General features: G+C 35.1%; 1 protein-coding gene across 1 annotated transcript in view; it reads left to right on the forward strand.

The window, feature by feature from the left end:
* MAN1A1 (mannosidase alpha class 1A member 1) overlaps window positions 1-24,001 on the forward strand; it is a 136,386-nt gene that overhangs the window by 74,367 nt on the left and 38,018 nt on the right. The window contains exon 5 of the mRNA XM_031610985.2: window positions 4,503-4,597. Coding sequence (XP_031466845.1) covers window positions 4,503-4,597 — 95 coding nt within the window. The remainder of the gene's footprint in view (window positions 1-4,502; window positions 4,598-24,001) is intronic.

Raw genomic sequence — 24,001 nt, forward strand, 5'->3', positions numbered from 1 at the left:
GTTAATGTCAGCAATCAGATATCATGCCAAGTCTTCATAAACATTGGGAATATCTTACAGGAAATTGTTTCACGTAACACAACAAGTGTCATATCACTTGGTATTGAAGATAGTGGGATAATTCATCTTGTGCCGTTTAAAGTATTTTGGTATCTCAGGTGGTACATAGCAATTTTTGTAGCATTTTTAATCTGTCATTGTAAAAAATAAAAATTAAAAAGCAAAGATAGCAAAAATCCTGGATTATCTTTTAGTGAAGAAGGTATTAGAACAAGATCTTCCTAAAGAGTTCTTTGTTAGCAGATCACTTTAAACATAAATCAGCATTTGTTAGGCTGAAAGGAATTCTATTTGGTGTTCTGAAGAGAAGCAAAACAGCCTGTCCTTGTTCATTTTCTGCTCCTGTTTCCTGCTTTTGCACTGAAATATTCACTCCCTACCCTACTGGGAAAGGCAATCAGGTACAGGAAAGCAAGCAATAAATCTTATTTAATGGCTTGTCAGTTTTTATCTATAAATATAAAACAAAAAGGAAAAATGCTTAATTTGATAGAATTAGAAATGTGGAGAAAATGTCTTCATCAATTAAAGAATAATACATTAAGAAATAGAATTGTTTCCTCTGATTGCTGTTAAATTTTAATTTCTTGTTCACTGGTATGGAGCATACTATGCTCTTTTTAAATTACTTGTGCCTCATATGCAATTCTGAGATATTTCTTTGTTTCCTGTGTTTTCTTTTCTTCCTGATTAGCAATTAAGCGTGCGATGAGGTAATCTAACACTTTCAAAGGAGTTCGTCCCTTTGGGTTCCTCCATCTAGAGGAATCTTTTTTATTATTATTAATCTAGGGACAATAACCATCCTGCACCCTAAAGAAGGGCAATACTGCACCAAATGACAGTCCTGTGGTTACACCTTTACAGGTGCATGGTACAGTTCTGATTCAGAGAAAGTATTTTGTCTAAGTAAGCCTTCATTACTGCTAGATGAACACCCATGAGGAGAGGCCAGAAAATGTCCTTGAGACTCTCAAGATAACCATTGGACTGGGAAATTTTGCTGTAGGCTTTTTCTTTATTATATATAATATCTTCCATGCTCTGTCATTTTTGAATTTCACATGCCAGTAGTGGATATCCTACTTTTTCCTTACCAGAAAAGGACTTAGTGAATGAAATTCATATCAGCAACAGATATTAAATAGTTTCTATTTGTTCACTTTTACAAACTGAAAAAATATCTAGAGCTGTACAACATTTATTTCTTAGACTAGAAAAATTACAACTTACACAAGTTTTTCCTGTTTCTATTTTGTAAATGTTAAAGCCTCAAATCAAAAAAACAACTTGGTTCCTTTATTAGTCTTCAACTTCTTACCCTTAATGAAAGGGTGCAGTTTTGCTGTATGAAGCTGCTATTTAGTGTGTTCAGTCATTCGCAAAGTTTTGTTCTATTCTTCTCATTCTTGCCTATACCATTGTACTTGATAGATAGTGATTTAGCAATCACTTGTTCAGCCATGTTAGATAGTGCCCGTAGTTGACTTCTTTTTAACTTTGTAAAAAGAAGGAAAATACCTAGTATGTATTAGTAATAACTTGTTGAAATTGTCTTGTAAACAAGAAGTATGTTTTCACCTGAAGAGTTGTCCCAAGATTGTATGATGATTCAAAAATCACTTTAAAAAATCTATTTTCCTAGTTGTTTTTTTTTTTTCCTTTTTCCCTGTTTCTCAGACTGTTTCCTACATTAAAAGATGGGTATTTTGGAAAAGAACGAAGTTAGAATGCCCAGCTTCAATGTGTTTTCAAAGCACTAGCAATTTCTTCAAATCTGTGTCCTTATCATGAGTACTTTTGACTTTCTTTGAATATCTGTAGCTGGGGCAGTGTTTCCTTACCAATTCATATCAGATGTGCTTAGATAACTGTTACTTTTGACATTTTTATGGAGTAGGCAAGTTTTTTAAAATAAGAAATTAGGTTGTTAATTTATAGCAAAAATGGAATAGAAAAAATGTGAGAGTTAGTAGGACAATTTGAAATTAAAGTACTGATGCTGTATAACAAATATTTAGTTGAGAAATTAGAATGCATTTTTGTCCTGAAGCAATAAACATAATAGAATTCTTTATGAGTTTGAATTTTTTTTGTGATGAGAGATAATACAGCCCATAGCAGAGCAGTTATGGAGCCTTGGCGCATTACTGTCCTTGATGCCACTGCTATGGTTGAACATGTATGTGCCTTTTGAAGGGGTGATTGCCTCTTGACATTAAATACAAGTCTAAAAGGTATATATGACACATTGATAATCTCCAGTTTCAGTGTTCTTTACATATGATAGAAGAGTTGGTTTTATGCTGCGCAGCCAATAGATGCTGCTACAGGAATTCAGGCACCTTTGTGCCCATTGCTAAGGAGGTTCATTATGACCGCTCTCCTGTTAATACCTCAGTGTTTCAGAGCAGAGATGCTAAGATAAACTGATACGTTGACTATACCATATACTGTGAAAATCTCAGGAGAACTCTCTTGTGCTGAAAGAGCAAAGCATGTGTTCAGGTTTAATAGCACAGGTGAACAAATGCAACTGTGTGGTGTAACAAGGGAAAAGCTTGTGGGCAAACTGTGGGTCACTTTCTCCTCTCCAGTAAATCTACTGAGTTAAGACAGTTCTGCATCAGCTGTTTTTACTGAGTATTCCATAAGGTTTAGACCTTGGGAAGACTGAATGATGTGCTGTCTGATGATCACAAATCCATGACTAATTCTTGTCAGAATCCACACAATCAGTAATCTGGGAAGTCAGAAATAACATGAATTCTGAAGGGATTTCCAAGCAGATTGTTTTCCCTGCTGTGTTATTTCAACTTTTTCCCAGCACTCACAGGCACTCCACTCAAAAATGTTTTCTGACTTCAGCCAGAATTTAGCTTCAAATTCTTTAACCTCTCCAAATATCTGTAATTCCAAATCTAGGACTACTTTTCACAGAAACCTGTGTCATATGAAGAGACTGAGGAGTAGTCTAGAGGTTCTTTATGGTAACATGATTGTCCCAGAGTTTTAAATTCTCTTCTGATCGTATTCTTAAACAATGAAAACAGCAGACTGATCTGGTGCGGGGGCAACCCTGCCCACAGCAGGGGGTTGGAACTGGGTGTTCTTTAAGGTCCCTTCCAACCCAAGCCATTCTGGGATTCTGTGATACTTTGTCTAAAAATATAGAGATGTTTCCTGTGCATTGTTTTCTCTCTCTGATAATTTACTGCACTGTACTTGGCTGTACTGTGAGTTGCATCAAGTGTACAAGTTGAGTTCTAAAAATAAATAAATACAAACCCATCATAAATACATTCAAGGAGAAAAATAAATTGAAGAGAGTCATTACCAGAGAGAGCAGATGATGAAAGTGACTTCACTATTCTGGCTATTACACCTGAGTTAATGCCTTTCACTTTTGCATTGGATTCCAGTGCAATCCCAAGCAAATAGGCCTTGGGCATCTACATTCTGTGATCTTTGTATAGATTTCTATATTTAAGTTGGAACAATTTTGCTTCTTATTAGAAGCTCTTTACTAATATGCTCAGTGCTCCAAAAGTCAGGCTAACCTGAGCTGAGATGGCAATCAAAGGAGAGCAACATCGTATTTGTTGTAGTGTTATAGGCTATTTCTCTAATCATAAAAGTTCCTGATGTTAAATTGTTTGTAATTCTTGTGGGTGTATGTTATGCATTCAAGGTCTTTCTCTTTATTTTAAAGGGGAACTTTTAGCTAAAATTCAGTTAACTCTGCTATCTGTAGGAGTATATTCCAATTTCTGAATTAACCATGGCATTGACGTCAGTCTGGGTGTAAGCTGACTGAGTCAATAAAGACTATGATGCTGAAAAAATATCACTACAATACCATTTTTTTTTTTTTTTTTTTTTTTGGCAGGGGGGGAGGTGTTGTGTTGTGCTTTATGTTTGCCTCGGATTGCCTGTGCAGCACATTCACCACACAGCAGGTACCTGGTGATCCAGCCCAAGTTCCCATGGCATTCTTAACAAATCCCATCACTGTGAGCTGACTCGTCCAGAGCATATGCAGTGCTCCTGTGACAACATCCCTGTGCACAGGGAGGACATATCATCTTGGGCAGGCAGCTGTATGCTGGCCAGAATGGACCCAGCAGTTCACCCAACTAATAAACCTCCTGCTCCATTGCACAGCAGAGCATGACCAGTCACACTGTTGTCTCTGATTTAATGCTGTTCTTTCCAGTGCTGTTGTCTGGATGTCTTCACCATGTAACCCTGCTGTATGAGTTCTTCTGTAGTCCATGGCATACACTAGCTATCCCCCTATTACGCTGTTTAATAGAAGACTGAATGTGCTGCACTGTTTCTTCAATCACTAAGGAAAAAGCAGGAATTCTTTGTTGTGCTGAAATATCATTTATTGAGAACTGCAATGAATTTTCTAACACTTTTTTCTTCTTCACTTCCAGATTTTCCGGAAGAAGGCAGTAGAGCTTGGAGAGAAATTGCTGCCTGCTTTCAACACTCCCACTGGGATACCTTGGGCACTGCTTAATATTAAGAGGTAAAACGTGATTTTTGGTGACTAGAGCATATTAAAAAGTTCTCTTGAAACTAAAATCCTTTGCCACAGAACTATTGCTTGCAGCACAGTTCTAATCTTTCCAGCAAGGTAAAAGTTGATGTAAGATCCTTAGTTCTATAACTTACTCTTTTAGTATGTTGTTAATCACTTTTCCCAAAGTCCTACATTAGTGTTAGTGTTGTTTTACGTACGGTAGTTGCAAAAGGATGGGTGCTACTCTGAGAAGGTAAGGTGTCCAGCTACTTGTTCTGTTATTTTTACCTGTTCTCATTTGCCATTGTTATTCCTTCAATAACTAGTATATCAAGAAGCAAGAGTAATATCTGCTACAAATTACTTTTTGGTTCTCACTTGCTAATGAGAAGTGTATATTCTCTCAGCTTTCATAATACTGCAAGTAAATCTCAGCATCACCCACTACAAGAATGTGGAGTACTGCTTGTCAGGGAGAACCAAGGAGAGTTTCTTCTTTGTATGTGTTGATGTCACGCGTTTTTATGTTTCTTTGTTTGTGTGATTCCCTCCTTAACAGTAAGTATCTTCCCCTGTTCTCTGCCTAATGTATATTCATGGTATGCCTTTTTCCCACAGTGGGACATGGCACTGGTACGCTTGCTGGTTGGCTGTCTATGTCTGAGGATTCCCAATAAGCTCCTCAGAGCCAGTCCTACAGAAATCCCTAGCACTGTAGTTTGGGCAGGGCTATGTCCAATCTTTATTTCAGACAGAAAGGATGCAAGGGACCAAGAGCATGTGTGTGTGCTAGGGGCAGGAGGGAGCTTGTTCCTTGTGGACCTTTTCATCACTGAAGGAACTGATTAACTGCTGCTTGGTGGTGGTCCTTGTAATTCAAGTAGTTACTTACATGCATGTTAATGATTTATTCTCAAAAGATTTTAATGAGTTCTGCACAAGCTAATTGCACGATAGTTTGAGGTTTTTTCGTTTGTTTTTGAGCTGTTACAAAAGCTTCCGAGTACAAAATCCTAGCATACATCTGTAATTCCAGCACAACAGTACCTTATACTACATAGTGTATTTAAATGTTATTAAAGGTATTCAGGCTAAAAAATTCTTATATGCAGCCCTTATCTAAATCCTTACTTGTCTACTAAATATATCAATCTTGTTTATTATCTATTTATTTTATTTATTTGTTTGTTTGTTTGTTTGTTTGCTTTGAATTCAGTGATGGATCTTTACGATTTTGTTCCTAGCTTCTCTCATGACAAATGCTGTGGGACACTGCAAATATTGATCCCAGGCAATATAGGATAGTGATTAAAAAATAAAAAAATAAAAAAGTTGGGGATCCATTTTTTATCTTTCACCAAAGTGAAAGAAAATCTGCATCAAGATAACTTCATTTGCTATGGCAGCAAGTGTTACATTCAGTGCTGTGTTCTTGGTTGTTCATTCTGAATCCTTACACATCTGTCTAGATTTGACCTTCAGTAGATGACAATTCCATAATACCGTGCGTAAACAAATATGCTGTCATCCAGGCTTAGCAAATGCTAAGCCACTGAAGCCTGAATATATTACAGATCTAATATGCCTCATTTCTGATTAGTATTTTATTTGATTTTATTTTGATTTATGCTTCAAACTGGAGAACATTGACAACAAATTGTGGATGTCTGGTTATTTTTAAAAGACTATTTTTGGATTAACAGATGAGCTGAGCATTGGTTTCACTAGGCAAATATTCTTCACAAAATAGCTTATTTTCTCTGCTTATCCTGTAGTATCAGAGCCAGACTTTCTCTCTCTGTGATTGCCTATGTGCAAACCTTTTGTCTTTGGGTGTCCTAGTATGCCAAAGGCATCCACCTTAAATCTTGTCATCTCTTTCTTTTCCATTGTTTTTTTTTTGTTTTGTTTTGTTTCTTTCTTCTTGATTCAAAGACCATGGGACACTTGTGGAACCTTAATTTTCAAATAAAAATGTTAGTTGTACTTTTTCTATAGCTAAAATTGTTAGCCAATTTCTTGAGTAAGTTTGTTTCTATATGAAATTTCACATTATCACTAAAGAACCTTATAAACAATTAGATTGGGAGTTTGTAGTGGAATGTCTTTTTATTTCTTTATCAGTATTTAGGCTGCATTTCCATAGTTTTTGATGTTGCTGATATTGCTCTGTATCTTCAACTCACTTTCAGCATCTGTTTTTCACTCACAGCTGACAAAGCTAGTTCTTAAAATTTATTATTCCTCACATCCAGAAGAATTCTTTAGATATTTTGTTCTCAGTGCTTGTAAAACTGCAACTACTACAGCTTCTTTAAATACTATATTAATGTTTATGATTCTTATTTTTGTTCTCAGTGAGCCACAATAAATTGACTCATTCATGCTAAAGTTTTCAATTCCTTTTCTCTTAAACTTCAAGTAATTTATGACTGAGCAATTGTATTGATTAGGTATTTCTGTAATACGCGTCTCCAATCTATAGGAATAAAAAATTCTGAAATTACAGCCCTCCTAGATAGTGAGTTAAGAAATTTTAAGAAATGTCCATCTTGTGTCAAGTTCATAGTGTCAAGTAACCTTTTTAATATATCTACCCTGTAACTATTAAAAAGGAAACTGTATTTGATTTGGACTTTTGAGATGGTACCCAGCTGTGAAATACAGGGAGCCCAGTTTTTGTTGGTCTGTTGGACCACTCAAGAAAATACTTCTCAGTATGGGATCCTGTACAATGTTTTTTTTCTTTCGGATGGAAAATCTCTCTTTATATCACTTTTTTTCCCCCTTTTTTTTCTTTTGGAAGCAAAACTTTATCCTTTTTTTTCCAGTTCGTATTAGTCGTAATAACATTAAATTACTGTTTTATAGTAAACAACCCAGAAGCATTCTCCCGTGAAGAATCGTAGTTTCCATAAAACGTTTGCTCTCTGTTCACTGACCAGTGGAATCCCTGTTTTAAAGTTATTTATTATCCCTTGTGTGCCAGTATGTAGCAGTACTATTAGCCACTAAGCTGATTGGCTTTTTACATAGAATCAGTTCATAATATTACCTCTCAGTGCATCTGAAATTTTGAAAAATGGTTATGCCTTACATCTATTTTGTCTGGACTAAATAATATTTTTTTGTTTTTTTGTTTTTTTGATTTCTGGAGACGACAAAGTGGACCTCTAGCTTGCTTCCTAGTGTTGTTACTGGAAGGATACTGTTTTTTTTCCTGGCTCCATGACAAGAGTGACTGATTTCAGCATTAGCGGATACGGGGACCATGGGAAGTCCTGTATAGAAGGAAAGGGCCATGAGGTGTGGATGGAGTATTACAGAGCAGGAAAGCTTAATGGAAGTCAAAGGGGAGGAAATTAAAATAAATTTGATTAATGTGTGTTGAAGTCAGGAAGCGATAAGATTTACTTGACATAAACATAAAATGTGTACTGTGTTTGATGTCAGCCAAGGATTCTTTGCCTTTTACACTTTAGCACTGATTATACATTAACAGTGGACCTGAGCTGAATTCAGTATTGCATATTTTGCAAAGAGAGTGCAGAGAACCTGCTAAATTGTTTGCACAAAGTTGTTACTCATTTGTAGGTAACCAAGGATAGAAGTAACCAAAACTGCAGTGTTTTTGCTATTGAATCTGGCCAGCAAGTCTTATTTTTATAAAACAAATTGCACTTGATTTTTTTAATCTTTTTTTTTTTTCTTTTTTTTTAATCACATATTGTACAGAGTATTCATGTTAGGCCACAGACCTTTCCACGCCTCCATACCTGTATGAATGTTTTCTGAAGCTACGTATGACTCTGGAATCCCCTGCCTTTGTTCTGAGCAAGATGATGCACCCATAGAGCATCTTTTTTTCCTCCCATTTTTTTTTTTGAAAAAAGATAATGCCTTCTTAATTTTTCATATCAGATCATGTTTCTAAGGTAGAATATGCTTTTCCTTTTGTCTTTCCCCTTGGATGAAGTTTGAATGCTTTAGGTTTTACCACCACCTATGCTTCCTATTCCCATGACAGCAGCATAGAGGAAGCTAACTTGGCTTACAACGGGTTCCAGGTGCTTTTGACGAGAAGGGTTTTGTGCTAAAATGCCACAGTATAGCCAGGGGAACTAGGGCACAGGTGGTTTGTTGTTGTTGTTGTTGTTGTGAGGCATGCACTTTGGTATTTCAGGGAATTGGTAACATTTTAATTTGCAGTCATTTAAAGAAACTTACCTGCTGCAGTCTTCCATTTAGTAGGAAATGCGGCTCAAAAATCAGCGACTAATGTATGAAGTGTTAAAGATAGGCAACAGAACTTGTTTGAAAATATTTTAACATTTCAAACTGACTCCCAGATTCAAAACATGTTTACAGTTCATGTGCCTAAATCACACAGAATTTGGGTCTCATAATCTCTTTAGAGCCCTATTTGTTAGGAAAGCTTACTGTTTTCTTAAGAAAATATACAGTTTAATGCTTAACAGAGTGACTTTCTTCAAATTCTGGGATTTCTAAAATGTCATAATCAATGCACTTACAGTTATATTCCTTATGGTTTGTAAAGGGATCTTAATGCACTGAGAAAGCTTGAAAATATGAAGATAGGATCCAAGCAACTAAATTCAGTAATTTGTTCTTGGACAGCTTAATTCCCCCTCTTAATTTATCAGAAATGTCAAACGGTGAATGTTGCATGATATTGCAAAATTTTCCTAAACATCATGTTGTCTGTATAATATTATATTCTTTAACAGAGATAGTGATTCATGCGTTTACTTGTCCTAGTGACTCATCGGGCTTTTCTAAAAGGGAAAAGTGAAAAGGGAAAGGGGAGGAAAGGAGAAGAGAAGAGAGGAGAGAAATCTCACACATTGTCAGAAGGTTAATGTTAATTTTCTGGTTTGCATTATTAATTCTAAAATCTAAATTAAAAAAAAAAAAAAAGATTACAGAGCTAAGTAAAGGCTATTCAAATTTGACTACCATTGCAAAAAGAGATGTGTGATTTAAAGGGATTGTATTTTGGAAAAAAAATTGCATTGTCTTCACTGTCACTGTAGGGCTGGGCAGAAGTTTAGGTAGAATCTTCAATCTTATCTTTTCTGTCTACTCTGGGCTTAATTCTAGGGAAAGGAATCTAAAGTGTCTTAGGAAATAAAGCTAAAAGTAATCTTGTAGTTTGCATGTTTGACAAAGGCTTGTGTGTGTGGTTTTGGCAAATGCTTCACTGGTGCTGTTAACTGAAGTGGTAACAGTAATAAAAAGGATTTGGATATTGAGTAAAACACTGATATTTCCACTGTTAAAACATACTGATTGAAACCAGACTTTTTCCTACAAGCATTTGGATCACAATGTGGATTTGTATTAGTACTGGTTGTGGAATGATAAATCCTTGCTGAACTTCAGCTACGTAAGAATTGATTTTCTGGCTAAGCACTTTTCTGGGGGATCAGATTATTTGCCTTCAAAGGTATTGATCTCTCCCTATTGGCTAAAGAAGGCTTTAGACAAATTATTAAAAGAACTAAATTTTTAAGTTAGGAAAATGAATTCCAGCCTGATTTATAAGTAACCACTGATAAAGACTGTTTCAGTAAGGGTATATCTTTTTAGCACTACCATTTTAAGTGATGCTGAATCTATTGATGCATTGCATGGTTCATAAACAACTTTAGAGTTCTTGGGTAAGTACAGTGCAATGTTTACCTCAAAAATGATTTTGTTTGGACTCTACATATCACTATGTTATGCTCCATCTCTTTAGCAACTTCCGTTTTAGAATGCCTTAGAATACTATGGTAAGCAAATTGCTTGCCTTTTCTTTGCCTTATTTGAAATGAGGAGTCCATTATGTACTGAATGACCAGTGCCTTGTATTCAGTAAAAATCAAACAAACTATTCTTAAATTTATAGTTACTGAAAATAGCAGCATTCCTTTTTTTCCCTTGAGTTACCATAAATAATTCTTCCACGTTCACAGATGAAATAAGTAAATTGATCTGAAAGTATTACTAAAATTTGGGTTTGATGTATTGGTGCAGTTTTGGGGACAGATATTTTGGACCTTTGACAGTGTCTAATTTGCCACTACACAGTGCAAGGATCCCAAACTATAAAAATATTCTTGAGATCAAGGAGATTGGGGGGAAGAGGAAGAAAAGAAATAAAGAACCAAGAAAAATATTTTTTTTGCAAAACTCCGTAAGGTTAAATTGTATTATTTAAACAGCAAAATTCAATACTGTAACCATGAATTTTGTATGACCTATTGTTGCTACTGCAAAGTATCTTCCTCAGTTCAAGTGTTTTTGTTCTTTTTTCAAGGGAGAAGTATCTTGGTCCCAAAATCAAGGTTTGAGCAGTAACTCCCTAGAGTTTACTAGTTCACTGTAAAATGAGCGTAAATAATTAATTACAGGTTAGTAATTACCATACTGCTGGTGTTTGTAAAACCTTATGCAGGGATTAGTATTGTGATCCCATAGCACTAACTGTAGGATTACAAAGACTTCAGAGATCTCTGCGATGATAATAAGAGGTGGTGCTGATTGTTTTAAAACAAAACCAAGATTTTGATGTCCTGCAGAAGCCTGCTAGTACAGGAGAATATTGGTCTTCATTTCATGGTTTTGTCCCACTCCACAGCAGACATTCTCACTGGCGTATCAAAACCTCCATCAGCTATTGTGAATTTTCATCTTGGATGTTCGTTAAGGACAGGAAATGACTTTTTTTGTCTGTTGTTTGTAACATGGGTAGGAAAACTTCTGAAAGTGAAAGGAACATGAATCAGGACAGGCAGTTTTGTGTTTTGCCTTAGAAAAAATCAGAAGTTAGCACTTATGGTGTATACAAGGGATGCTGTGTACTGGCCAGGTGTTTTATCTTTTCTGCCGACCCAGATGGAAATTAATCAGGCCCTGGTTGAAGCACAGCCAGGATTTATGGGGAAAAATGTAAGGATTTGTAGAGAAGAGCATGAGGAATTTTTATCAGATCCACAGTTTGCTTCCCAATAGTTAAAACTGTTCTTCTTCCCATAAGAAACAGGCTTGCAAGGTTTGGAAATTGCCTTTATGGAAAAGAGGATTTTATAAATCAGTACACAAATGTTGGTGCTGCTTGTGGTTTTTCTTTAGACGCTAACTGCTGCTATCCCTTTGATATTGTCAAGATAATTGAGAGCTTCCTGCATGAAGTATTTCTGTGCTGCCCAGGAAAAACAAGGGAGCCCCTGGATCTCTATGGTTGCGCTGAGTTTCTAGGTGTATTTGAGAGCTGAGCATGCAAGTGCACAGGACAGGGCCTAGCTGAAGGTGAGACACAATTGTATGTCTCACCAGCACAGCATGAGCCAGCTCTCACTGCAGTCACCAGGCAGCCATTCAGCAGGAGGCAATCTGAGGAGTGGTTGTCTCTCCCTGAGGTAAAGGGATGGTGTTTGGCCACCTAAGCTTCCCCTCCCTGACCACTCTGACTGCTGCAACCAAGATTCCTTGGTGTAAGCATAGTCCCCCAGCACTGGCTATAGATCATTTCCCTTTAAATTGCTTGTATCATACATGACCATTTTTTAACTTGTGTCCACCAAAGTGTAGTCCTATTACAGACAAAATGTGACTGTTGGAAAGAGCTTCCTTCAGAAAAAAGGAAGTCAAGTCACACAGACTTTGTGTTTCATTAAATACCCAAAATGAGTACAAGCACTCCTCAGTCACTGCAATTCGAGTCACTTCATGGAAATGCTTCAATTAAATAACAGTTATGCTAGAATTGTCTTACCTAAGAAGTTTCTAAGTGACAGATGGTCAAGAGACATGTATTATTCATTTTGTGCATTTGATATATGTACATTTGCATTATTTTGCCTGTGAAATCCATCAATCCATTCTCACTAGGGACATTTTTAAATGGCCATGAAGAAAGGAAAGAGAATTTGAAGATTCACTTGTGATTTTATCTGGAATTACTTTGATACGTTTAGCTGGACAAATTCTCAAATCTAGCAGGGTTTTCATAAAAAAAAAAATTTCAAAGTGGAAAGAGTTTGGGCTGTTGTTTGCTTTTCCCCTACTCATGTTTAAGCATCTCTATGATTGGTGGATAAGTAAGAGTAGAGGGATTCCAAGCATTTGATAGTCTCACTAAATGATTGGCAATATTGTGTGTGGTACCTAAGCATTACAAGACTACAGGGACAAGATTTTTCCCTAGTACCAAAAGAAAGTACAATGTTAGATGCTAAAAAAGCACTAGTTTAAATATGTGACTAATATTTGTAGCTATTTTACAATATTCTAATTGTCCTAAAGGAGTGAGCATTGCTAACTATGTTTTGTGGAAATCATAATTGAGATGAGATTCTTCTACCTTCTTCACAGAAGACTACTTTCTTTTCCTCACTAAGAATGCTTCAATATTATTCTAAGTACACTATCCTTTTAAAATGGATTTAATACATATGTACGTACATATACAAACATATGCACTCATGTATATGTATAAACATTTATACATACATATTGATAAAGATTTATTCGTGATTTTATGGTTTTTATTACTGCTGATACAAGAGAATTTCTCCTTAATCTTCTCTGAACAATAATCATCTGGCTGAATGACTGAAAATCAACCCGTAGATGTGATGCTTCATGTATCTCCCAATTAACTATTTCACTTATCTCAAATAGAAGCTTCTCTCTATAGCACTTTATAATTCTAATAATACTCTGAAACTTTAATTTTGTGTTTTTAGTTTTATTATAGCCAATGCTGACGGGTGTTTTGCATGCCTTTTTTTTTTTTTTTTTTTTAACTTATTTAGTTTTAAGCTGACTAGCCATAGTTGCCTATGATTTTGTTTTGAATGGTTTCATTCAGGAAAAAAACTTCTCATGAATAAACCAAATATTTTTTCAGCTCAGTTTTCTGTTTAATTCCTTATTGAGGCCTTAAAATATAAAATAGGCATACAATAGGATGCATTCTTCTCTAGAAATCAGTCAGTTTCATCAGAGAAGCAAGAATATACATGCAGACTGATTTTAGAATTTTTAGAGCTTTTGAAACGTCATTCATTTTAACATAAACTAAAGTTTATTAATTGTTAATTGTACAGTTATGTTTAGCATCTGGGAACATTAGGAGAGCTTGCTTTAGTTTTGGGAATCTTAAAGTGATTGAAGGATTATTGGCTTCCTTGTTTCCAGCTCCAGCTATTCTAACTGTGGAGTGGGTGCTTTTTAGTAGTATTTCTTCAGGTTTATGACCAACTTCAGACATCCAGCTTAGAACAGAACACGTCCTTGCTTTTAAATAATGATCTCAGCATTGAATATGGTCAGCAGAAGTGCTTTATTTCTTACTTTCAGTTGTCTAGTGTTCATCAGTGTGATGGTGCAGTTCCTATTTTCTGCTTATAATGCCTCTTGACCTGATTTGAATCCTGAATCTAAGTTGCAAGTAGCCATTTGTAGTATTCGTTTTTTATTACAAGATTCTGAGATAATCCAATGCTTTTATTTCTATGTTTTCATAAATCAGTAAATAATTCAATCTGTCATTAGCTCTGGTCTAATTTATGTATTTTCTAACCCTACCGCTCCTCTTCTGTGCCTCCTTCCCTCTTCTAATCTAAATTTTATTATCTTTATTTTTGAGAAGAAGCACACCAGTGGTCATTTTCTGTTCTGTTTCTTCTACTGAACTGTGATTCTGCACTTGATCCAATATATTTAATAAGAGAAACCTGAAAACTGATATAATATAGATATATATTTTATAAATAGATGTATAAATATTGATATATTTATATATAAGCACTTTGTACTACAAGGCAAGTTGGGCTGATTTAGACAAATTTGGGAGAAAGAATCACAGAATCACAGAATCACAGAATCACTAAGGTTGGAAAAGACCTATAAGATCATCCAGTCCAACCATCCACCTGTCACCAATGGTTCTCATTAAACCATATCCCTCAACACAACATCCAAACGTTCTTTGAACACCTCCAGGGTCGGTGACTCCACCACCTCCCTGGGCAGCCCATTCCAGAATAAATTGTAAAAAAAAAAAAAAAATGTTCTTTGCTGCTGGAGGCTATCTAGTCTTAATAATGTCTTATCTCCCATTCTCTCAAATACAGAATTAAGTGTTTTTTACCGCTCTCCAGAGCACTTAAGAAACTAATATATATATACATATATATTAGTATTTGTATATATGCAAATACATTTTCAGCCATCATTAGCTATTGAATATTCAGTCTTCCTTTTCTAGCACCTGAGCTGATGACATGAGTTTTGTTATATCAGGCTGGGTAGCACAGATTGCTGCTCTTGGGCAACCGTGATGTTGTATATCCAGTAGTGCTACATCCATTCTTCTCTCTTAGAAATCTTGGGGGGAAAGGGAGTGAAAAGAATTAATTTCTAAGAAGCAACGAGGCTGGAGAAATAGAACATTTTTCAGGCATAAAAGGAAAATAAAGTTTCATTTGTTGTACTTGATTCTCTTTTACTTGCAAAAGAACAACTGAATCATCTTTCTGTTTTATAAAAGCGACTCTTGATACCAGTACGGATACTGAAACAAGAAAATGTGTGCTGTTTGAACTCTGCATTAATTAGCTTTGACTTCTTTATATCTGAACACTCTTTATCAAAAATTTGGTGCACTGTGATCCTTATAGTTGTTTTCCCTTAATAGTTATTATATATCTTGCAGCTTGTGCTCTTTGAAGGCCAGACAGGTGTGGAGCACTTCTAATAGTTTCTAATGAGAATATCAACTAATTAAAAAATGCTTTCTTAACCACAACTGCATTTTAATCATTAAAAAAGTCTCAGCAGTGTAATCTTTCAATGCAACTACAAATAAAACATCTTTTATGGTTGAAATTATGTTGAAATACAGTGTATTTTGAAATCCAAGTCTCTGACTTCTGTCATTAGAAAATTAACAGCATTTTTAAGACTGTAGTTTTTTTAACTATCCATATTAAGTCAAATTATAATTTATAATTTATTTGCCTTATTACAACACTTCATTTAAATGTCAGAAGATACAGCTTCTAGCTGGGATATTTCACCAGAACTGTGCACACAGAGCTTTTCACATATGGAAATAACTACAGCAGTTTTGTTCTGCAGCATGAATTAACAAAGATTGATTGCAATCTGTTTTTATTAACTCAAGGAAGAAAAGCAGCATAGCGATATTAAGAAAATTAATTATAACTTTCTAATCTGGTAATTAACGTGCAACTGGGCATGAGTGCTGTTAGTGGAATTCAGTGATTTGGCAGTCCTGACAATTTATCATCTCTTTTAAGGTGGATAACAGTTTTCTAATCTTTGCTCTTTTTTTCTTTCTTTCTTTTTTTTTTTTTTTTAATTTCTAAATGGTTTTCACAATTTAGATGTTAGATATGGCCTTTCACTATAGTGATGTAAACTGAAGTACAGAGGTATTCTTTACAACCCCTTTTATTCTTTTCCAGTATTGTAATGAAGTTTCTCATGAAGCAGTTGTATGAAACAGTGATTACTGGTAATTGACCTGCATATGTTGAATATTCTTAAAATGCTACTGAGAATTTAATGTACCTTGTAAATTGAGAAGCTTCCAATTAAATAGAGTTCTTAGGATAATCGCTTTCAAAACTAATCAAGTAATATAACGATGTTAATGAAACTCTTATTGACTTAATTGTGACAAATTAATAAACCTAACCAATGCAATTACTTTAATGGTTATATTAGGTTGCATTTTTCATAACCAATCCATAAATGTTTTTTTCAGAAACACAAAAGGAATATAGAAATTATGTAGCTGTACTAAATTAGCATGACAAGGTGGCTTGAGTGGGGGAGTGTTTGTGCCCTTCTTGCTATCTTTATGATGCATGAAGGTCATCTTGAATCACCCTGTGCTCTGTGCCTCTTGTCTATTAAGAAACCAAATGCTACTGAACAAAAATTAGAAGTAGGGTCTGAACAGTGGTATTGATAAGAGAAAATATTCTTAATGTCTAGCTGAACAAAATAATGTAGTCTTGTCAATAAAATTTATATTTGGTTCTGAGGTCCAGGAGGCCTTTCAGAAGCAAATTTGGTCCTATAAAAATGCCTCAAGGCTTTTTGTAATGATAAGTTGTTTTTCCTTGTAATGTAGGTATGCAGTATTAACCCTGACACTGAAATCTTTTCATTCTGTTTGATAGATTGTCTTTATTGTCTTTTTCCTTCTTTGTCTTTTTTGTAAAACAAACTTTTTTTTCCTTTTCTCCTGATTGCTGATCAGTTGTGTATGCAGATAACTGAAAGGTGATCCTCTTTTGTGTCGTTCAGTTTCTGCTATGATGGCCAGTATGATATTCATATTGAGAAAGAAACTATAAAAGAAGATACTCAATTCTTCTGTCAGGAGAAATAAAGATTATTAAGCAGTCTGTATCTGCTGAGTTCCTTCTGGTTTTTCTCTGTTCCATTTTGTATTGAGATGTTGCTAGAAATCCTGTGCACATTCATACCAATGGTTTGCCATTATCATATCAGTGTTGTAGGGAAGAGACAGACTCAACTGAGTATTCCTCTTGCTGCAATGAGCCTGCCTGTGTTAGAATGATTATCAAGTTCTGTGATGGCTAAACCTGAACTATTTATTTTTCTAACAATGCCATATAATTTGGAATGACTGTAGTAGGGAGCTAATACCTGGTGAGTCAATCTTAAGAATGAGTGTTCTGATGAGGAAGTATTCCATTAGCATGTTTTGTACATACATGTAACTCATCATGGGCTGATTTGTATAAGGGCAGAAGTCTCTAGGAACTCATAAGTGTTTCTTCTTGTTGAAGAAAGCAAGCAGTCTGACTTCTTACTCCTTAGTTCAGAGGACTGATGAGGAGAATCATGTGTGTTTGTGTTAGGTGGATGCATCTAGCTGACATCCAAAATATGCTGTATCTCCTGTGTTCTTGCTGAAATCTCACATTAGAAATAAAGCAATTTTGTGTTTACTGCTTTTTGATGAGCAGACCTTGCTCACTTTTTTGTAGATCATGACCAGATTCAACCTGAGGATAGGGTGAATGTAATTTTTAAAGATGTACCGGAATAGTTGATTTGCTCTATTTTAAACAATCCACTGCCCACCAACAAGCTGTAATAAAATCCTAGCAGTAAATGTGAAAGACACACAAATGCCACTATAACCAGAGGGTAAAGAAAAAATAAGGCTTGTTAGTTTGAGAACTATTCAGAAGGAAATGAAGAGAGGCTAGTGAGCCAGCTAAGCATTTTGTTCCAGAAAATTTGCCTTCATTGGTTTAAATTTCATGTTAAAATTACATTTTTATTGTTACACCTCTGACACATCTTTATGAGGAAGTTAATAGGAGGGAGCAATCTTTCTGCAAATTAAATGAAAGGCTACTGTTTCCAGCTGACATCTCTGAAACTGCTGCTTCATTCCTTGTAGTAGAGAAAAATAAATGAGTATTCATTATAATTGAGCTTTAATGATAGCCATATGCTATGTATCTTGTAATGGTGCTTGTGTTGTGTGGTTTCTGTGTAGTACAAAAAAAATGTATAGTATGTCTGGTAAAGGCCCATTAATGTAACTGTCTTGATTCAATACATAGCCTTCTGGAGCTTGTGTGTTTTAAATATCTCCCAGTAAGCCACAGTCAGTACAGCAAATCTGACAGTCTTTCTGGTTGACCTTTCATGTTGTCCATTTCATGTCATATTGCATTCTTTACAGATAATGAAATCTGTTGGAACAAAGGAGATTGTAAGTGTTTCACTTGGATCTTAATTATTTTCAAATTAATATTTTCTAACAGATAGTTGAATGCTCACTCTTTCAGCAATGCTGTTTCACATCACTTCATAATTTTCTACTGAGGTCACAAATAAATGATTTTCTCTATTATCTACCTGGAATCAGTTTTGTAAATTAGTTGAATTTTGCATAACTTTTTTTATTATTCATAATTGTCTTAAAAGCTTTTAGACCTGGCTTCGAAGGCTTAAATGTTTATTTGCATCCAAGGTTTTAATGAGTGGTACAAGTTCACAAACTTGGTTTTGGGTGAACAAAACTTTAGGTAGTGCTTCAAATTGCTTCTTTTTTTCCTCCACTTATCAAAGTACTAAACAGTCCATTTTGTGAATGACAGATTTGTTTGTCTGAATGATGTAATTTGATGATGCTCACCTTAAAAATAAAAAAAGAACACTTTACGGTCTTTACTTGTTTCCCTCCTCCTCCTAAAATGCAGTGGTGGGATGTTCTAAGTGTTTTACTACTATTTTACTACTATTTTTAAACAAGCTTAATTCATCAAGAATATGTAGCTTAGCTCTCCATTGCTTTATTTCATGATTTTTGAGGGGTTTCAGGAATTAAATAATCACAGGAAGTAAGGCAGAATTTGTGTAATTACTTTGTATGTTCTAATATTGAATAGTCAAGCTACACCTAAGATCTTCCAGATGAATGTTTGCCTAGATTTCTTCAAGATCTCCAACATGGAGTTTCCACGCTTTTTCATGGAAGCTTGTATCAGTGCTTCTGCCTTCACTGTTGGGAGTTCTGGAGGTTTTGTTTGTTCCTGATGTCTGTCCTAGAATTTCAGTACTTTACTATTTCAGTGGAATATTTATTTCCTTTTACATGTTTGAAAAGAACTCTCATCATGTCAGATCTGTTGCCTGTTAACAAGAATAGCCCTAGTGTAGTACTTTCTTTGCTCCTAATCATTCTTGTTACTTTTCTCTAAGCTTTCTAAAATTTGTCCCTGTTTTTCTTGAAATGTTGTTGGTGTTCGGTACTGATCATATTTCAAAAAAAGACCTTTCCATCTGTGAATAAACAAGCCCTTTAGAACTTTCATCCCTGAGATCATGTTTAAGCCATATCATCTGCCCCATGACATGGCTTGTTTGCATTTCCACTTAACATGATTCTCACTTCCTAAAACCTTCTTCTCTGTTCCTGCTTCTCCAAATTTTGGGGGATGCAGCAAATTGCTCCGTAGTTTTGTGAATTTTCCAGGTTTCTTTTTCTTAAACATTTTTTGAGTAAAAAAAAAAAACTTGTTTTTTCTGAACAACTGGTGATTCAGCCTACCAGTATAAGCTAGATGTTTCCCCTACTCAGGAATAACAGAATGAGAAAACAAATGTTATTTGTTTGATTAACTGACATCAATTTGTATAAATTTTGTGTTATACTGAACCACATTAGTATCTGATTCTTTTTGTTTCATTCTCTATCAAGCCTTTTGAAGTAAGCAACCTCTTTATTTTCTCCTCTTCTCCTGTAACTTTTTTGTATGAGCCTGATTGGTTTGTCATTCATCAGTCATGTATTGACTAAACATGTCTTCCCTCCATTAAGAGTGTTAGCAAAGAGCTGTAGAGAGGGCAGCTGTAGCATAGGTCGTTATTTGTACTTGCCTATTCCAGGGTGGAGGAGAGGTTCGCCTTTTTTATTCCATCCCCTAATTCACCCACGCATCAAAGACAATTCAGGCTCTGGTTTCTAGTTCTTGAAGATGCCCTTTGGAAATCTGCCTACTGGAAAGAGAGTAGGGAGTAGTGAGAAAAGGGAGCCAGCTTCACTTTTTGCATTTACTCTGATCTTTTGGGCAAGGTGTTTCTCTCATAATCCCCAAACTGTAATATGATAAGAGTTAAGAAATACATCATTTTGATGGATGAGACAGAATTAATTTAAGTCACTCTTAAGAGATGTAAAATAGTTGCTCTTGATGGTTTATGAGTTCAATGATGCCCTGTTACTCAAAAGCTTTCTATTACACAAGAAATAATTTTGCACTTTTCTAAAATATTTATTTAATTTGACATTATCTTTCAAAGTGTCACAAAGACTCATCAGTATGCCATATCTTTACAGAATCTACTATTCCATTCCTGTTAAGGTCTTCATTGCAGTTTGAAGAAAAAGTGTGGTGCACATTTCTTCACTGAAGCCATTGAAACAGTGAGAGATGGCAAACAGCATTTCAAACCTTTTACCAAATGTTTTGCTACTTCTTCAATGTGTGTAATTAAATTGTGTGCTGGTGCAAGAACAAAAATTACACATTCTGTCTCCAGCATGATTCCAGAAATCTGTTTTCTATGCCTTTGATTGTTCTATCATTTTAAATGGTAATATTTTCATGTTCATTTTACTTTGTCCTTTATTATTTTCATTATATTGATTAAAATCCCATTAATTTTAAGAAAAGCTTATTTCACTACTTAATGCCAGCTCCTTTATTATCAAATAATCTCATTTGCAAAATCCTCCAGGAAATAACTTAAGTGTGATCCAGACTATTAATGCATGGGCTGCTTATTTTTTTTAAGTATTACTCTTAAAAGAAATGTTTGGTGCTTCCAATTCTTCTGCTCTGTCAATGTAGGTTGTATCTTTCAGCCTTTTTTGGCTCAATTGAATTATTTGGTAATTTAATAGAAAACTCCTTCCCTTCTTCAGGATACTCACTGCTTTAAAGTGTTATTGTATCCTAATATAAAATATGTATTACTGCAAAAAGATTAAGAAACAAAATCAATTAAAAAAATAATAATACATGCCTTGACTTTATTTAACATTCAAGGTAATGTTTGTCTTTTTTATTTTATTTTTATTCTCTCTTTATTCTGTTATAATCAAATTGTCCTGGGTCATAGTTTCTGGTGCACGTCTGAGAATTAAGCTGTTTGTGCTGTGCTTAGCTATCTCAGATAGTATTATTGGTTTCTTATAAATAGCTCATCTGTAAGATGAGCAGAAGCTGTGTAAAAATATTTGTTGCTTCAAGTAGTTTATAAGTAGATTGAAGGTGGAATTTGGGGCTTGGTGCAACACAACTGAACAACTGGTAGCAGAGACTTTATCAGAGGAGAAGGTCTAATGGGATGCCTTCCTTCCTAAGTGAAAAATCAGTTGCATACTAGATTAAGTATGTTTTTATGTCTGATATTTGACAGGTAGTAGGATATACTCCTGTTTATTTCATTCATTAGTTAACAGATTTGATTGAATTTTAGCCCTTGTTTAATCACATGAACAATGAGACAGTTTATTCATTTACAAAAATGTGATCAATTTAAATTGTGTTTAATCAAACAGTATTGCATCATGTTTGGGGCACAAGCATGACATTCAAAATCAGAAAATGATAAATAATATCAGTGTATTTTACAAACTATTTATATATTTGAAACTAAGGTCATTTGAGAAAAACAGCAGTAGCTTCTTGTCATGAAATTGTCTGAATTATACTGAATAATGTTCTTGTGTAAAGTGGTTTGTAAATTATTTTTAACTAAGAACTTCCTTTATAATAATTCAGTTTAATCTGTATTCTCAAATAGATTGAAGGATAAAGCTGTACATAAACTATGACATAAACTGTGTTGGGAAGAGGATCGAGAAGAATCAGGTTTTTTCTTTGTATTGCTGGTTTCCAGTAAATGAACCAGTTCCCAAATCTCAGTGTTGTGAGTTGAAAGGATTTATATTATACTGGTATTTCAGTTAGGCTGCATGAATTCTCAGTGCAGGACTGAATGAATGTTTGTTCCTATTTACTACTCCTGTTTACATACTGAATTATTTTACCCAGTCAGTCTGAAGTGCCTTGTGTTTACTTCCAAAGACTGTGCTTAGTCTACGCTGCATGTAGAAACTATTCAGCTTCTTCCCTAATAGGATAAGTAATTTCTGTGCTTAATGTTGCTATTGAAATGCATTTTGTCCTCTCCATCTCAACTCTGGCTTTCCACTCACTGTATATTTGTACTGCCTGTCATCTCTGCTATTATTTTAATGTCAGTTACAGGATTTTAATGTTTGATCATTATTGAAGCCACCAGGAGCTTTTCTGTTGGTTGTGAGTAAGGATCAAGCTCATAGACACTGGCACTAAGAAAACCAAACATTTATCTGATCTCAGAATAAATGGATTTATGTGACACAGCAGTGTGTGTGTAAGGAGAAAGAAGATTGAAGCAGACTGGATGAAAGGGACATTTATACTTTTCTTAAAGCATTTGTCAAAACAGATTACATCGTAGCAACACTAGTCTGAAAAAGACTACTTCAATTTTTTTATCCAGACAAGCTGTCCCTCTCAATGAGCCAGATTTCTGTTTCTGTAGCGTTTCATACTGCTGCTAAGAATCTGTGAAAGCAGACACTTCAGGGGAGAGGTATCCCTCAACAACAGTGTTGCCTCTGTGCTATACATGTTTAGACTGATAGAGATCTGTAAGTGCGCATGCAAGTGCAATCTATGGCATTTGTAAGTTAATGTTATCATTGTATGAAAGTCACAGCTGCAAGTCTTGCAACAAGCTGTCCGATATCTGAAACTACTGTGCAGCTATATTAGAAGGAGGAATATCTGATTGTCAGTCAGGATGTCAAGGGGGCAGGAGGGAGGACAGAAATTTGTAGCAAATCCACAGCAGAAGGAAAAAAAAAAAAAAAAAAAAAAAAAAAAAAGCTTAGCCTAAATGTTGAATGTTGGAAAAGTAATATTAAACTGGAAGCGGAGTTTTATAGAGATGTACAGAACAGTGTGGGTTAAGAGTGCTGATTGCAGTGGTTATAATGGGTTAAGGCAGAAAGCATTCTTATGTTTAATGAAATGTGAGGATCTGAAAGAAGCTTAAGACTTGGACAAAGCTGTCCTCTGTATTAAAAAGCATGGCAGAGAGGAAGAGAGCATACATAAATAATGTTTGTCATGGACTCTTGCAAAATTCTTCTTCTTTCAACCCCCTCCCCAGTGAAAACACCATGAAATACGTTTTCAGTTGACTTCTCAGAGACAGGTTTCAGAGTTTTTCATGGGGAATGGGAGATTTTTGTTTGTTTCGTTTTGGTAGGGGGGAATTGACTGCCACTAACAGTGAATTACACAAGTTGTAGTAGGAAATTGTGTTCTAACACCTTCTTATTGCACTGATATCAGAACTCTAGACTTCTATTCATGACTTTTCATTTCCTGTTATTTTCACTTTTCTTCAGGGACTTGATTAAAACTACTCTGTGCTGGTTATTATCCGCTGCCCTCATCTTCTGTGCTGTATTCCCTCTTGTTATTTTAGCCCCTGGAAATTGATTAATTAAACCTTTAGTGCATAAAGTAATAAGAAACACGAATTGTTTAGTTTATTCAGTGCTGTATTGTCAGACGTATGTAGGACAATATGCTGTGCTCAAATAGATAACTTTAATCAGAAATTATTACATTAGCAAGTACGGTTTTAGATGGTGACACTGAAAATTACCTTTAAGCACTTACCATGTTTAATAGTGATATTTGAAATTTCACACGGCCAGCCTATGAGTTATCTCTCCCTTTCTCAATCTCT

The sequence above is a fragment of the Phasianus colchicus genome, chromosome 2 (genome assembly GCF_987193195.1).
Source record: "Phasianus colchicus chromosome 2, bPhaCol1.hap1.1, whole genome shotgun sequence".
NCBI lineage: Eukaryota > Metazoa > Chordata > Aves > Galliformes > Phasianidae > Phasianus > Phasianus colchicus.